Source organism: Ailuropoda melanoleuca, chromosome 6 (genome assembly GCF_002007445.2).
Source record: "Ailuropoda melanoleuca isolate Jingjing chromosome 6, ASM200744v2, whole genome shotgun sequence".
NCBI lineage: Eukaryota > Metazoa > Chordata > Mammalia > Carnivora > Ursidae > Ailuropoda > Ailuropoda melanoleuca.
The window spans coordinates 26,556,625-26,572,897 of NC_048223.1; the positions used below are offsets into that span (position 1 = coordinate 26,556,625).

Genomic DNA, 16,273 nt, shown 5'->3' on the forward strand with positions numbered 1-16,273 from the left:
GGCACTCTGCTTCTCTTCATGCTATCTCATTTCCTCATTTACTCCTCACAACCGCCCTCTGAAGTAAATTCTATTATTATCCCCATTTTATAATAAAAACTGCTCTATTAAGGAGTAAGGTAACTATCTGTGGGGTGGGGCCATGATTTGAACCTAGGTGGTCTGGCTCTAGAATCATGCTCTTGACAGTGATTCTTTGCTGGCCCTGTGATATTGTTCTTGTTTTGTGTCATGTGGGTTTACGTTCAGGGCTCTCCCTCAGTGGAGTCCAGAGTTGGGGACTTTCACTGAGTATTGGTTATCAGGGCCAAAATGAGCCTGTGAAGTCTATAGTCAGCCCACCCTAGAATCGAATTCAGGCTTCTTCCATTCCCAGTCTCAAGGGGTCCTCCGTGCTAAGCATTCCTTGCATGTCCTTTGTGCGGGGCAGAGCTACTTAATCCTCTCAAACAACGTGATCTCAATTAGGAGCTGTTAAAACTAGATGCATTGGGGCACCTTGGTGGCTCAGTCGTTAAGCGTCTGCCTTGGGCTCAGGGCATGATCCCAGGTCTCTGGGATCGAACCCCGCATCAGGCTCCTCCACCGGGGGCCTGCTTCTTCCTCTCCCACTCCCCCTGCTTGTGTTCCCTCTCTCGCTGGCTGTCTCTCTCTGTCAAATAAATAAATAAAATCTTTAAAACAAACAAACAAAACTGGATGCTCTGTGATGGCAGGAACCACAATGGCATCATTTCACACTGTATATCTGTAGTGCCTACATCACACCTGGCATATAATAGTAAGTTAGGATTGGACTGAAGGATAGATGATCGAACAGATAGACAAAGCAGTTGTATGGATCAACGAATGGTATTCTTACAAGAAAGGTATATACTGTCAACAATAAGAAACAGATATAAAATATTTCACTGATCTTTGGCTATGTCTCTTACCTTTCATTAGGATTTATCTTGTTGGGTATCTCGTTCCAAAAGGGGGCTGGGTTGAAATCCCAAATTCGTTCATATAGAATATGTAACATCTTAGAAGCACCTAGGTTAGGACAACATAAAATAATCAATTTCTCTGAAAGAAGCAAGAAAAAACATTCATTCATTCAACAAATATTTGTCTGTGGCCTACCTGGTATGCTTATAGGAGCCTAAAACATAGCAGTTCACAAAACAGAACAACTCTGCCCTCCTGGCGAGTACACTCTAATGGGGGAGACAAAAGCACTCTCACAAACGTGTAAGTGCTGTGGAGAGAACTTAGGCAGGGTGAGGAATATCGAGAAAGATTACCCCGGAGTAGGGGGACGTGGCTATTTAATATTGGGTCACCAGGGCTACTTTGAAATTTATTCTATATTAGAATATAAGAATTTAAGAAAATAAAGGTAGTGAATGTAGGGGACCAGCAGGGAATTAGGAGACCTCGATTAATACCTGAGATTTTTCATATAACTTGGTAAAGAAGAAAATATTTTTGACTTATGAAAAATTTTTATATATATTTTTTAATTTTTTTTTCCTTNTTTTATATATATTTTTTAATTTTTTTTTCCTTACAGAATTAGCAGCTCTGGATCTTTAAAGTGATAGCATTCCCCAGCCTTAAACTGAGCAGCTGAGCAAAAAGGGCATCCTTCCTGTAATCAACACAGCAGAATGAGAAGCGGAGAAATCGTGCTGGGAAGAAGCAAGGTCATATGTTGAACTGTTTTGCCTTTGGCCCAGAAGACAGCTCAGACTCAACCCTGGCCCTGAATTTACCTCCCTCACTTTGGTTCAAGACCTGAAGTGATGTGTTCCCGCCCCAGAGCACCTTTCATTGTGTGAGGCCTGAACCATGACCACCAGTAGCCACGCATGCCCGGTCCCTGCAGTGAATGGACACATGACTCACTACCCAGCCGCGCCCTACCCATTACTCTTTCCACCAGTCATCGGAGGACTTTCCCTGCCTCCCCTCCATGGCCTGCATGGCCACCCTCCTCCAAGTGGATGCAGTACCCCATCGCCTGCAAGTAAGTACCACCGCAATTATTCACTCTTTTCTCTTGGTTGGTTGGCTTAACGGACATGAGAGAACAGGATGGTTCACATCCAAGGTAAGTTTCCATTTTGTTGGGTTTTGGTTTCTCTTGGTCTGGGGTTGTACTTTTAGTTCTATTGCAGAAATAGCACTTGAAACGTGGTAAATGGTACATTTTAGAATTTGGTCCATTCAAAGCCATGTTGTATTTTGCCCTATTTCATAAAATGTAAACATGAAAATTAATCAGTGGATATGATCAACACTCTTAAAGAAATTGGCCACTCGATAAATAATGTGAACAGCGGACTAGAAGATGATACCGTTAGAATCGCTAATGATAATGTTGGATTTAACATCAATTTTGGTTGTGAGGCCTTCTTTGAATCTCTAACTCTTCTCCTGGGTGTAGATAGTATCTTTAATTGTTTAATTCATATCACATAAGCTTTTTTGAGTGTCTTTGTTCACTTTAGATTCTGTACCAAGCTGTTGCTTACCTCTGCTCTTCTCTAGAATGTTGGGTATAAAGTACTATAAAATAAAAGTAGCCAGAGTTAGAATTCTTCAAACCTGATATGACTGGCAACATATCTACATTATGTGATTTTTTTTTCCCTTTAAGTTCTGCCTGTTTAGTGACAAGCTGTGGTTAGCTAGTGAGCTCTCCTGCCTTTGAGAAATGGGTTGGCAGGTTTGGCACCTGGAGGTAAAACAGTACGTTCATTGCACGGAGCTGCATCAGGGGGCCGGAGTGCCTTCTCCAGGCTCTCTCCCAGCTCAGCAGTGGCTTTGAGAGCTCTACCTGGGAATTCTTTCAAATTTTACTGTTTTTCGAGGAGTTCCTCCAAGAATTGGCTTGGTACTTAAAATCTTTTCTTTTGAAGTGTTGCCTTAATTGTTTTCATATCATGGTCCTTGTGCCTCTACTTTCTTCTGCCACCCCTTGAGCTCACTGAATGCAGGGAGCTTGCCCCACCTAACTGGGATTCCTCAGCCAAAGGTATGGTGCCATCAGAAATGGTAGGATGTTTAGATGTCTGGGTGTTTGGGTAGGTGGTTGGATGGATGGACAGAGGGGGTGGACAGAACTTTACTACAAGGATGTTGATTGTAATTACAGTGACTATCATGCCTGATGTATGCTGACTGTTTTTCCTTCCTGGTATGACCTGATCATAATTCTTCCCTTCTGTGTTTTGGATTTCTGACCAGAATGTGTGACCAATAAAGCCTTTGAAATTGCTTAATAATATTGTCCCATGCTTCTCAAGTTCAAATGGAAAGTAGATATAGCCAAAGTAGTTTCTTGGCTGTCAGAAGAAATAGAAAAAGTGCCTGTATTCAAAGTATCTTGCTGACCAAGTGCCAGTTCAAACCCTGTTCACCCAACATGCAAATGATAAAATGAAGGGACTTTCTGCTAACACATGAAGCAGTCTGACTACATGATTGTTAAAGCTATTAAAATTTCACCCAGGAGTGTCTGTATCTAATTCCATGGGTCAGCCAGCCTCATGGATAACACATTCTAATATATTTCTTTCCTCAGATCACAAGTATATTTTGTAGATGTAGCCGAGGAGTTAAGGCAGTATTATTCCCATTCTGAGTGATGTCATCCTGCAGCCGGCAAACCCTTAGGCAGCTGTAGCCCCGAGGTCCCAGCGACTTTGGGCTACTTTAGGTACTTATTTTAAGGGAAATTCAGAGGATAGTAAGATCTTTATGCTGAATTAGCATCCATGAACACTTGAATACACTTTTAATCTACAAATCCCTCACCCATCTGCTTGCAGATATTTTTAGATCTAAGAATTCTATAGAGCAGTGCTTGGCAAACTACAGCCTGTGGGCCAAATCCAGCCTGCCATCTGTTTTTATAAATAAAGTTTTATTGGAACACAGCCACACTCATTTGTTTACATATTGTCTATGGCTACTTTCAAGCTACAGTGTCAGACACCAGATAGCCCACAGATCCTAAAATATTTACTATCTTGCCCCTTACAGAAAAAAATTCCCTGACCCATATCCTGGAGATAAGAACATTGGGATAAGAGTCAAGTCACCCCGAATATAACCCAGCTCTGTTCTCTAACTGGCGATGTTTGATCTTCTAATTCCTTACGCCATTCTGAGTCTCAGTGGCTAGGCCTGTACCTGAATGAGCTGGGCTAGATTGTATCTCAGACTCCTTTCACTTCTAAATGCACGTCTCCATTTTTTTTCGTTTCAGAGTTACTAATAAGGCACAAGATGCCATCACTATTAGGTTGAACCATATTGCAATTGCCATTTTTCTAGATCAGAATGGGTCCAACATTGGCAATTTTATATGATTCAGCCTTTAGAAGGAGAGGTTGCTCAGTTCAGGAGAGGGAGGATAAATGATAAGTTTTTCTGAGGGCCCTGGGGAGAGGATGCTGAGTAAACGGTATGTTGAAAGGTGGCTGGAGAAGTGGCAGAAAAAGGACGAGGTACCAAAAGTTCAGGCTGGCCACATCGAATTAGCTAACTTTATACCCCAGCTAATATCTTATTTTATTATTTCTTGCTACAGACAAGGCACATGAAAGCCACTCAGTTAAAAATCATTAAAAGAAGCCACTGTTAATGTGCAGTCTGTTAGTTGGCCCTTGAACAGGGAATTGTCTTTGTCTTTCTTAGATCCTGAGGTTCAGAAAGACCAGGAAGAAGGGTAAGGTCTTAAAAGTTAAATGCAGACTTTCTCTTGGCTAAAATTAAACGTCAAGTTTTATTCACGTATTGAGGTTATTTAGGGAGGTAGCCGAATTCTATAAAATCTCAATAACTAGCAAAACACATGCTTGGGTGGAAAAGCCAGCTAATCTGGAATGCGTGTTGGGAAATGACTCCGTAAAGAGGGTCATGTTTTTGGACTGTGGGATTTGCCGATGTTGCTTTCATAATTTGTACACATCCAGATTCTGCAGCTCAGCCAGAAAGAATAAATCCTCCTACCTCTGTAACAAGGTTCTTTCAGCACCGTGGTATTTTAAAGGCCTGAGAACCTTCTACCTCAAAATCTAGTGAGAACAATTTCCATAGCAGCTACTGGTATTACTCCCTTCCTGATACTTCCCACCCTTCGTTTCTGATTCTCTGGTCAGCATGGTGTCCTGTCCCACAGCCTGAACTCTGTACGTTCACCTCTTCTTTCCTATGGTATACATGTCCCATTTACGGTCATTCAACCTCTCTGAATTTTTCTTCCATCAACTATAAACTATTTTTATTTGAAGAACAGTCTTTTATAGTGATAGTATTCAAATCTTTTAAGATAAAGTTGGCCTATGAATTTGAAAGAAAAGTTGTTACTAGAAAGGGATAAATTCAAAATCTCTAAGTCCTTTTCAACTGTGGCAGGTGAGGATTCTCTATCACAGTTCTGATTTTCTCCTGCTCCTCATGCCCTTTGCAGCCAAACAGCCCATCTTTCCTTGGTTTGTGCCACTGGTGGGCTCAGTTCCGCAGTATGGAACAGTTGGCCATTGGTATGACCATTTGTGATCACTCACAATTCTGAGGGAAAGATGTGGCCACTTTTCAGAAATTCTGCTCTCCAGAACTTTCTAATGTAAAGGAAAATAAATATTTGCGGGGAAGAAGTGGACTTAAAATAATCTCTATGTGTGTACACCCTTGTCTTTGTATTCTGACTTAAATCTTTACATTGTGGTGTTCTCTATGAGGTTAGAAATCTGGAGACATATAAGAAAAGAGGGAGTGAATATACATAATAAGAAAAACTAGCATGTATTGAGCACCAGTGTATAATCTGAGCATTTAATGTATGCCATTCTTAATCTTTTTTAATAGCCTCCTGATACCACCGCCAGGCCATTAGCAACAGTCCCATTTTGCAGATGAAGACTACGGGGCTTAGAAAAAGTAAAGAGCTAACATAGCTGGTTAATACTGGCACCAGATTCCAAGGCCAAATCTTGGGGCCCCGAAGTGAACGTCTTTCCCAATGTGTTGGGTAAAGAGGCCAATTTAACCCCTCAGATAAACCCATAACTCCTCCATGGCTGTCTCTTTCCTGTGATGTTTCAGGGAGTCTTGGAGATGAAAGACATTTAAAGGAATTCACAAGCTCTTTAGTTCCACCCATTACTGTGGAAGCAGCTATCGGTTTTCATCCACACGAGGAATTGAGGGTGGGCCCCGTTGTCAGGAAGTCACTGGATGCCTCTGCTCAACTCTGTCCTACAGGCAGAGATCCTGTCACCTCTGGACGAGCATGACTCCCAACAGGAGGAAAGCCTGATATACTATGCCAGGCAACACTCAAAATTTAATGTTCCAGAGCTCTCTGTGAAAATTGGACAACTGTCCGTCTGTCTTTATGTTCCTTTCATGGCTGCTTGTTCTGTTTTATTGCCACACATGTGCTTTTTTATAGGTTGTTGTAAGCTGGAAAATATTATTAACAGTGTTGGCTTCAGAGACTCCCTCAAAATGATCTCCATTTAACTCCACAATCTTAAAATGAGAGTTCTTTTCCCTGCTTCTTTAATGATCAGAAAGTGCTCTCCTGTCAAAATCACAAAATAGGGTGTTCATTTTAAAAAAATAAAAACCCCAGCCTTTTGGAGAGACAGACTGTGAGTCTCAGAGTTACCAATGACAGGACATATCTGTATCTCGTCTTAAGCTAAGAGAAGCCATGTTCACGCAGCTTGTCTAAAGCAGGGTGTGTGGACAGATTGGAACTCCATATTGCTTATTAAAGACAACTGGCCCATAGGTGTTGATTGTGTTTTGAATGCATGCAGATTGATGGTACCTAAAACAAACTGGTTAATTCCCATTATCCAGCATCCTTTGCCCTGTAATCTTGTCTTCTTTCTACTGTAAGTTATATTTGTCCTTAAACATACACAATGACCCCACCGGACAGGGGTCATCTCTGGTTTTAAGATGTTTGGGGCTTAGTATGTTGTTGGGCTTTAGTGAATTTGAGTAAACTGAGTATAACAATTTTGCTCCTTTTATCTGCCTTTGCTCATTGAGTATCTCTGATTTGTGAGACTTAGGGAGGTCAAAGACTTTTACCTGAATGTTTTAGAAAAAGTTTATGTTTTTGGCACGATCGAACACTTTTGGTGGTCTTGTAGAGGCCTACAGCCACAGATGCACTATGCGAGAGTCTTTTCCTTAAAGGTGGACAGATATTGATTACTTGAGAGGCAGTACCTCTCTTTCCCAATAAGAAAGGAATCTTTGTGTCTACATCTTGATGTCTTTACAATTTCCTCAGACTCTGGTTGAGTACAACACGTAATCCTTTGAATAGTTCTAATGAGGAGCTGGGTTCATTCTGTTTGTTGAACTTTACCCCAAAGGGATCAAGAATATGTGTACACGAATTAGAAACAGAAAGATTATTGTTCAATTTCATCAAATTAACTACAATGCCCAAAGGAGAATCTCAACTCTGGAATTGTGTTCTTGAATAGAAATAGGCTTTCAGTCGACAGAGGCGATTATAAAAACAAGAGTGGATTTTCCTCTGACTTACTTTTGCCAATGATTATTCCTATGAAGAGCATGATTGAAAGAATATATACNAAAAAAAAAAAAAAAAAAAAAAAAAAAAAAAAAAAAGACCAGAAGTGGAGAAAAGAGAAAGACTAGTGGTTTAGACTTAATATTAGATTCCTTTAGCTATTCTGTTTATCAGATAGTTAAACAGAGACATTTTAAAAGAGCATTTTCAACCTTAGGAAGATTGAACCTCTGAAAATTGGAATCACCATAATAGCTCTGAGTTGGCTATGAGATATGAGACTTTCCATGTGTTCCAAATTTCTGTCTTGATGAATTCATCAATCTGCAGCTCCTGTACATTTCAGATGAACTATTTTGGTCCTAATGATGAAAAACGCATTCATATAACCTTGAGTGATAGGAAATGAACCTCCATACAAGGTAGATGAACGCGAGGACAGGTAAAATTGCCGCCAGATGGCTGCCCTCTGGGCCATCTTCAGGATGTCTCTCAGGCAGCACCACAGAAGCTCTGGTGATTTATGCTGTGTCATCAAAGTGATACAGCCCCCTATTCTGTCTTTTCTCTCTATTTCCTGTTACGGCTCCCTCCAACATTTGAAGGGTTTTTGGTCATTTAAATGGGAAAGAGAGAGAGAAGGAGGGAGTGAGGAAAGGAAGGAAAAAAGGATAAAGGAAGGAGGAAAACAGAGACACAGGAGAAAGAGAGACACACTGACCCCGCTGTGTGGTCTTCAGGCCACCACCGAGAACTCGAGGCCGCCAGACCAACCAATGGCAGGGGGTTCTATCAGCACTCTGGCTTTTTTTTTTTTTTTTACTTTGCCATGAGAACAAAGATGAAAAGAGCTGTCATTTATTTAGTGTGCTACCTACCATCTTTCTACCATCTGGAAAAGAGAAATAGAGAAATAAAGACTGAAATAACCCTACTTTCCTGAGGTTGCTCAGACAAAAGTGGTGGGACTGGGCTTCAATTCTTCCTGCTCTGACTGGTCGTCTTTTCACACCTCCATGCTAGATGTGCATGTTGAGGTGATGCAAAGGTTTTTAAGACACTCCATCTGTCTTTGAGGATCTTGCACTCCTGTGGGGAAATCATAATCACCTAAAATCATTTGGATCTAAAACTCTGATTGTTCCATACTCTCTAAGGCCTTGATTTTATAAAGCTTGCAACACCCCCTCCCCACCACAGACCCGCTGTGCATATGTTAATTTACTACACATAGCCTGTTCTGCTGTCTTTGTTGGTTTTCCTAGCTTTCCCTCCTCTACTCATCTGTTCTCCTGATGCCCAGTATACAGTGGAAACTCATTTAAGGTTCATAGAATGACCAAATCAATGGTTCTTGCTGATGGGGATTTTGACAATTTGCGGATGTCTTTTGGATGTCACAATGATTGGCAGCACTCTAGGCATTTAGGGGGCGGAGCTAGGAGGCTGAACGTCTTGCCCTGTGCACAATATTTGTAAATAATAAGGAATTACTTTGTATCCTCATTGCCTTCCCACTGTCCCGCCAGACACATTCATGTTAAGAACACTCCCCCCAAAATAAATTACGATTAACTGAATTTACCCATAACTCCATCTTACATAAAAATGCAAAATATTATGTGCTTTTATTATACTGTGAATTATTTAGAACTATAATTGCTGTGTAGATGGAAAGTCGACAGATCTTTATTTTGTTTGGAATGTTTATGAGTCATTTACAATTTCAGATAATCATGTCACTGATGACAGGGTATGCTTCATAATTGACTTACTAATACCACATGTTTTTATCAATCCGCATTTATAGGTAAAATATTCTCTGTAATTCTGCGTGTGGGGGCAAGGATTTTACCTCTTCTTTATGCCTGAGCATTTATACATTGAAATAACTATTATTTTAAGGTACTTTCTTTGAACTCATCCTTGATATTGCAGTCAGAGTCATATATTGATTTCTTTGAAATTATATGTGTAGGTGAGCCATATTATCTATGACTTTCATTTTGAGATAATAAAGCAGGTGTTATAAAATATGTTACTAAAAGAAGCATTACATTCATTATCTTGAAGATTGCTGGAATGAGTGGGTGGATGGATAAACACATGAATGAATGAGTGAAGAATAATTAACAGGGTCAACTAAATTGCTTCGAACGTAAATGTTCTAGCTGTTGAGAGGAAGTTGATAAGGGACATGGACAGAGAAAGGTTTGTAAAATCTTTATGCCAGGCATAGGGCGGTGGCATGGCACTGGGAAAAGCCGTATACAGAAGACCCGTGGACAGTATGTTCCCCATCTCAGAAGGCATGTGGGGCTGGCAAGGAACTATCCAGCCCTTGTCCCGATTTCTTGATGTGTAAACAGTGTCTCCAAGGTATACAAAAGGGAATCAAATGTATTTTTATTTATAAATTTACTCTTCTAATATTTATTTGACACGTACATGTTAAGTATTAGAGTAGGCACCTTAGAGTGTCTCTATGGTCTGCTGGGTAAATTTATTGGAGTAATTGGTTCATACTCGTGTGTCATGTCAGAGTCTATCTCCAGAAAATGCTCAACATCACTAATCATCAGGGAAATGCAAATAAAACAACAATGAACTATCCTCTCACACCAGTCAGAATAGCTAAAGTAAAAAACGCAAGAAATAACAAGGATTGGTGAGGATATGGAGAAAAAGAGACGCTTGTGCACTGTTGGTGGGAATGCAAACTGGGGCAGCCACTGTGGAAAACATTATGGAGGTTCCTCACAAAGTTAAAAATAGAATTACCCTATGATCCAGTAATTCCACTACTGGGTACTTACCCAAAGGAAATGAAAACACTAATTCGGAGAGATATATGCAACCCTTTGTTTATTGCAGCGTTATTTATAATAGCTAAGATATGGAAGCAACCCAAGTGTTCGTCTATAGATGAATGGATAAAGATGTAGCGTATATGCGCATGTGCACGCTCATGCCTGTGTATGTGCATACACACACACACACACACACACACACACACACAGAGGACTATTATTCAGCCATAAAAAAGAATGACATCTTGCCATTAGCAACAAAATGAATGGATCTAGAGGGTATAATACTAAGTGAAATAAATCAGAGAAAGACAAATATCATGACTTCACTCATATGTGGAATTTAAGAAACAAACAAAAAAGACAAAAAAAGCAGACTCCCAAATATAGAGAACAAACTGATGGTTGTTAGAAAGTGGGTGGGATGGATGAAATAGGTGAATGGGGTTAAGAATACACTTAATTGTGATGAGCATAGAGTAATGTATAGAATTTTCGAATCATTATATAATCATTATTCTGTACACGTTAAAGTAATGTAACACTCTAGTCATTACACTTGAATTAAAAAAAACTCTACTTCCAATGATATCATTTTAGGATTTATCAGGACAAACTTACAGAACTGTTTTATATTGAATTTGCGTATCCCAAAAGATGTTGGAGTCTTAACCCCCAGTATGCATGAATATAACTTTAGGAATAGAGTCTTCTCAGATGCTCACATTAAGATGAAGTCATTAGGGTGGGGCCTAATCCAATATGACTGTGTCCTTATGAAAAGAGGAAATTTGGACACAAAAATAGAGATACAGGGAGAGTGCCATGTAAAGGTGGGAGTTATGCTTGCACAAGACAAGGAATGCTAAAGATGGCCAGCAAATGAGCAGAAACTAGGGGAGTGGCACGGAACGGATTTTCCCTCACAGTCCTCAGAAGGAAGCAAGCCTGCCCGCACCTTGGTTTGGGACTTCTAGCATCCAGAGCTATTTGTGGTACTTTGTCATAGCAGTCCTAGGAAACTCATAAGGACTCTAATTTGAAACTCTACCTTCCTACCATTGAAGAAGGAAACACTGTGCTTTTGATCCTTCCCCCCTCTGAAAGTATCTAGTAATTTAGCTATTTTCTCATAATTTTATGCTCACAATGACTGACTTTTTCTGCATTATGTGGCTGCTTTGGCTTGGACTAATGGATAATATTTCAGGATAGTGTTTTGTTTTGTTTTGTTTTTTTCTTCATAAGCCAATCTCCCTTGATTCTGGTGGCTACAAGTCCATGACCATGAATCACAATGGTCACAATTTTTTTTTTTTAATGAATATGTCTCTATTCCTCCAGCTTTATTTTGGTCCTATCCTTGGATGCTAAATTCCCACCCCCTTTCTTGACCTTCACATGTCTTCTTTAATATCTGTTTTGCTCTTAATTTTAAACCCTTTACCTCGTGACTCTGCAGGGTTACTCCTCACTGTTATATTGGAACCTGTGGAATCCTTCAAAAGAGTCATTCATATCACAAATTCATATTTCAAGTTGCAGTCACTGAGAGTTTATTGGTGGCAGTGATCTTATTATAATTATTAGTTGTTCATTATCTCAAACATCAAGTTAGTTCATCCAGCGGCCCTGGGCACTCTGGCACTCTTCCTTCAATCCTTTGCTATTCTCTTTTATACTTAGACTTAGTTTTGTCATATGGTTAGCTCTTTCTGTGTCCTGGTCTTTACATCTACCTCCATTAATTCACCATATGTGGGATTTTTTTTTAGTTACTTTTGCCAAAAGCCTTTTAAAATATTTTGGAAGCCACCTAAGTTTGTACCACGTATAAACTTAAGGATTCTGGGCCTCACAAAACCCTTCCCTGGTTAACTTTGAATCCTGTAAAGTGTATGCCTGGGCCACTGTCTTCTCCTATAATAAGTTTAATAATATGAAAATCTGCATATATAGAGTTACTTTTTGTTCAGTTAAAATTTCAAAAAGCCATCATATTGATGAAAATGACCCCTTTCCAAGGAAAGTGTATATTATTAATTTAGTATTGAGATATTTTGCCAAATGCCCATAAGTTTTGCAAATGTTTGGATGAAACAAAATTTCTAGGGAGCTCTGGAATGAAGGACAGTGGTCATCTGTGACCCTGTGGGCACTAATGACTGCAGTAAGGTATGTAGCCATTATTTTGTAGTGAGTTGCAAAGTGTCGTGCTATGGAGAGGTACTGCTCCCATGCCGCCCTTAACCTCGGGGAGCTTACGGTCAAAGACAGCCATACTAGTTAGGAAAAGTTCATCCTATTGAAACAAAAATGGTGTTTGTGGAGATAATTTGGGGGGGGTATCTAAAAATGGGGCAAGACAGGTTGCTATTTTCAGCCCCCAAGCTGGAACTTTGAACATAGTTTTTTAACCTCTGTGTACTTCAATTTCCTCACCTGTGAAATGAGGGTAATAAGGGTACCTTCAAAGGGTCACGATAAGATGGCCACCAGCTGACGCATGTAAGCGTCTACCAGCGCCATCCTGGTACCGGTGCTTACGTTGTTGATAACAGAGCTGCCACAGTAAAAACCGAATCAACAGTAGCAGTCCTTCTTGTTACCTGTGCCCTACATTTAGAATCTGGCCACTCAGAAGCAAACACTTATGCTGTCATGGGACTGACATTCTCTTGCTTCCAAAATGTAAAGGTTGTTCTCCACGCACAGGTACTATTCATATTTCTTAGAAATCCATATCAGGCATATGGAAATTTTCACTTCCCAGAGTTTGTACCCTGCCAAGATTTTCCTTTAAGCCAGAATTTGCCAGGAGGTGATCTTGCCCTTGGGTATTCGAAAGGCTTGTCTTTCCTGAGTAACCGTGGCCTGCTGCGTGATTTTGTATTGATCATAAAGAAGCCACATCCAGGAAATACACATGAATTTGAGGTTTTCTTTCACAGATGAGCTCCTCTCAGAGTGGGAGACCTTAGGCAAAAGCTGAACCTTCCTGTCTTCTTGGGCCTGCAGGCTCCGCAGGTCACTTTGTCTGTATAAACCATCTCGAATCATGCTTGAATGAATTTCAGTGATGTGTACAATAATGCACATTTCTCAAGCATTATGGCTTTGCTTCCACGAATACCAAGCTACTCTAATATGGTTTAATGGTTGTGAAGTTGGCTAATCCAAAGAAAGATACTTACAGAAAAAAGTTGTCTTGACATTTCATACAAGTGAATAGCACTGTAATGATGACCACATGGTTAAAAATAAAGCTACCCTTCAGCATACTTAGGAAACCTCTTTTATCAGAATGGCTTAAAGGAATATTTGACAAAACAGAGATTAGGGATTCCCATGAGTTGTGATGGAAATTTCTGAAACATGAAGTGGCCTTCACGTCATCCTTGACTGTTGTTTTGACCTCCTATAGGCAATTTTGGGATTTCTTTCTTCTTCCACAAAAAATCTTATACCAGAACCAAAGCCAAAATAAATCAAAGGAGGCATGTAGCACTATCGATAATACTGTTTTGTTCAGTTCCGATCCCCTAACAGGTTAAGTATATACATATTGCTGCAAAGGTGAACCTGTTCTTTCGTACTTGCCACAACTTTTTGATCCCTGCCTTGAGGACAGAAAGCAGAGTGTTATACGCAACTAATGAATTATCGAACTTTTACATCAAAAACCAGGGATGTACTGTATGGTGATTCACATAATATAATAAAAAAAATTAAAAAAAAAAAAGCAGAGAAATGTGCCTGGTATTGGGCAAACAGAGAAGTGCTTTGGAATAACAGAAAAAGACAAGGCTTGACACCAGGGATCCAGCAATCCTGTTGCAAACACAGTGGGCAAAGACAGAACGTAAAGAATACGTAAAAAACTTGTACAATCAGAAGAAAAAGACAAATGATTCAAACCAAAAATACACAATAGATTTCTTTCTACTCAAAAAGAATTCAAACATAACATACCAACTTCACATTAGCAATTAAGGAAATATAATTCAAGACCACATGCATACAAGTTACATGAATTCAGTGTGGTGACAATAACAAGCGTTGGAGAGAATGTCACTCAACAGATACTCTGAGATGTTTTGCTGGTGAGAGTCTAAAGTACTGTCGTCATCCTCGAAATGGCTTACCTTGTCCCATAAAATTGAATATTCAGATTTCCTACTATTGAGTAATTTGTCTTCTAGGCAAAGTATCCTAGAAAACCTCTTCAATATGAATACCAGGATTTATTTTTAAGAAACATAAATAGCCCTGTTTATGAATTGTAAAAAAAAAAATTAGATACCAACCAAATATTTATGACAGACGAATAAAAAATTAAGTGGTGGCATAGTAAGTTCGATAGTACCCATCACTGAAAATGAAGTTGTAGACAACAATGTGGACAGATCATAGAAACATAGTGTTGAGTTGCACAAATTTTTTGGCTATATATAGGATGGCAATATTTTTTATAAATTCAAGAGAAGTATTGTTTAGAGAAATATATGTAATGAAACTGTACATTAAGAAGGCAAGGGACTGATAAAGATCAAATTCAATGTACTAGATACCTCCTAGAGGTTAAACAGAATAGATAAGTGGGCGGTATAGAGAAGGAGCAAATGGGTGCCCACAGCAGAAGTGATAGAGCTCTAATTGTTAAATATTTGTTAGTATGTTTTATGCCACATGCATATATGTTAGGTTATTTTTGTGGCTATTAAATGTACATTAAAAAGATAAACTATGATTCTATTACGTGCTAGAACCAGAAGACAGGAAAAGTGGAGAAAAATGGCAGTAGCCTGAAACAGAAAATTCACATTCTGCAAAAAAGGCAAATGGCCAGCAAAAATTTTTTAAATTTCAGTCTTAAAAGTAATTGTACAAATGCAAATTTTAAACTGAAATGCAAATTGAGATTTTATTTCTTACTTAGAAGAAGGCAAAGATTTAAAAGAATGATCCCATTGTTGTTCAGCCTACAGAGAATCACACACTCAGTGCAGCCTTGATGGGGAGAATGAAAATTGATACATCCTTTCTATGGAATAATTTTACAGTAAATGACAAGGGCCTTAAAATATTCATACTGACGGCTTTGCATTTTTGCTCTTGTGAATTTATTTGCGAGAAGTAAATGTTTTAGCGTGCTTGGGAAAACAGATATCAGCACAGACCTATTTATTAAAAAAAAAACTGGAGACAACCTTCCTCGCTAATAAAAGATGACTGATTAAAATAGAGAATGAAAATAATAAGCAGACATTTAAAATTTTGATGGAGAAACGAGTATATTGACATGACTTAGTGGAAAACACAAGTTACAGAATTTATAAAACAGCAAAAGTTTCAACTAGTAAGAATTAGGTATTCAGAATACTTAATATTGTTTATTTTAGCAGATATATATTGTATACATTGGAGGATGTTTTGTGGGTTTAGGGCAGAGCCTGGGAGCATATTCATAGTTTTTATTTCTGGGTCATGGGATTATCCATGATGTTCTTTCTCTCTTTATTCAGGGGTCACGCTCACACTAATCATCTCACTGCTTAGTTCTTGGCCCATAGTAGACACTTACTACATGTCTGTTGTGTGAATGAATGAGTTAAATAATAGCTCGTGGAATTAACTAAAATCAAAGAAGGGACACTTTTCATTGTGTTAATTCAGTTACGTTAACTGAAACAAGTATCCTACCTACATCAGTATCCTTGTATTCCATGTGTCCCCTTAAAGGCCTTCATGCCTGAGTCCATTTCATTTCCAAGGAATTCACCTTTCAGAGGGACTTTTGCATTTTGGAATAGTAACTTTTAAGCCAAGGTCCTAACTTCACAGTGGTAGAGGTTCCGCAGGGGTAGAATTTCCAGGGAAATATTTTTGAGTATGAAATTTATTCTTT

General features: G+C 39.2%; 1 protein-coding gene across 1 annotated transcript in view; it reads left to right on the plus strand.

The window, feature by feature from the left end:
- The window catches only part of RARB (retinoic acid receptor beta), a 729,907-nt gene that overhangs the window by 336,803 nt on the left and 376,831 nt on the right, over positions 1-16,273 (plus strand). Inside the window, exon 5 of the mRNA XM_034662078.1 lies at positions 1,556-2,011. Coding sequence (XP_034517969.1) covers positions 1,834-2,011 — 178 coding nt within the window. The 5' untranslated portion in view covers positions 1,556-1,833. The remainder of the gene's footprint in view (positions 1-1,555; positions 2,012-16,273) is intronic.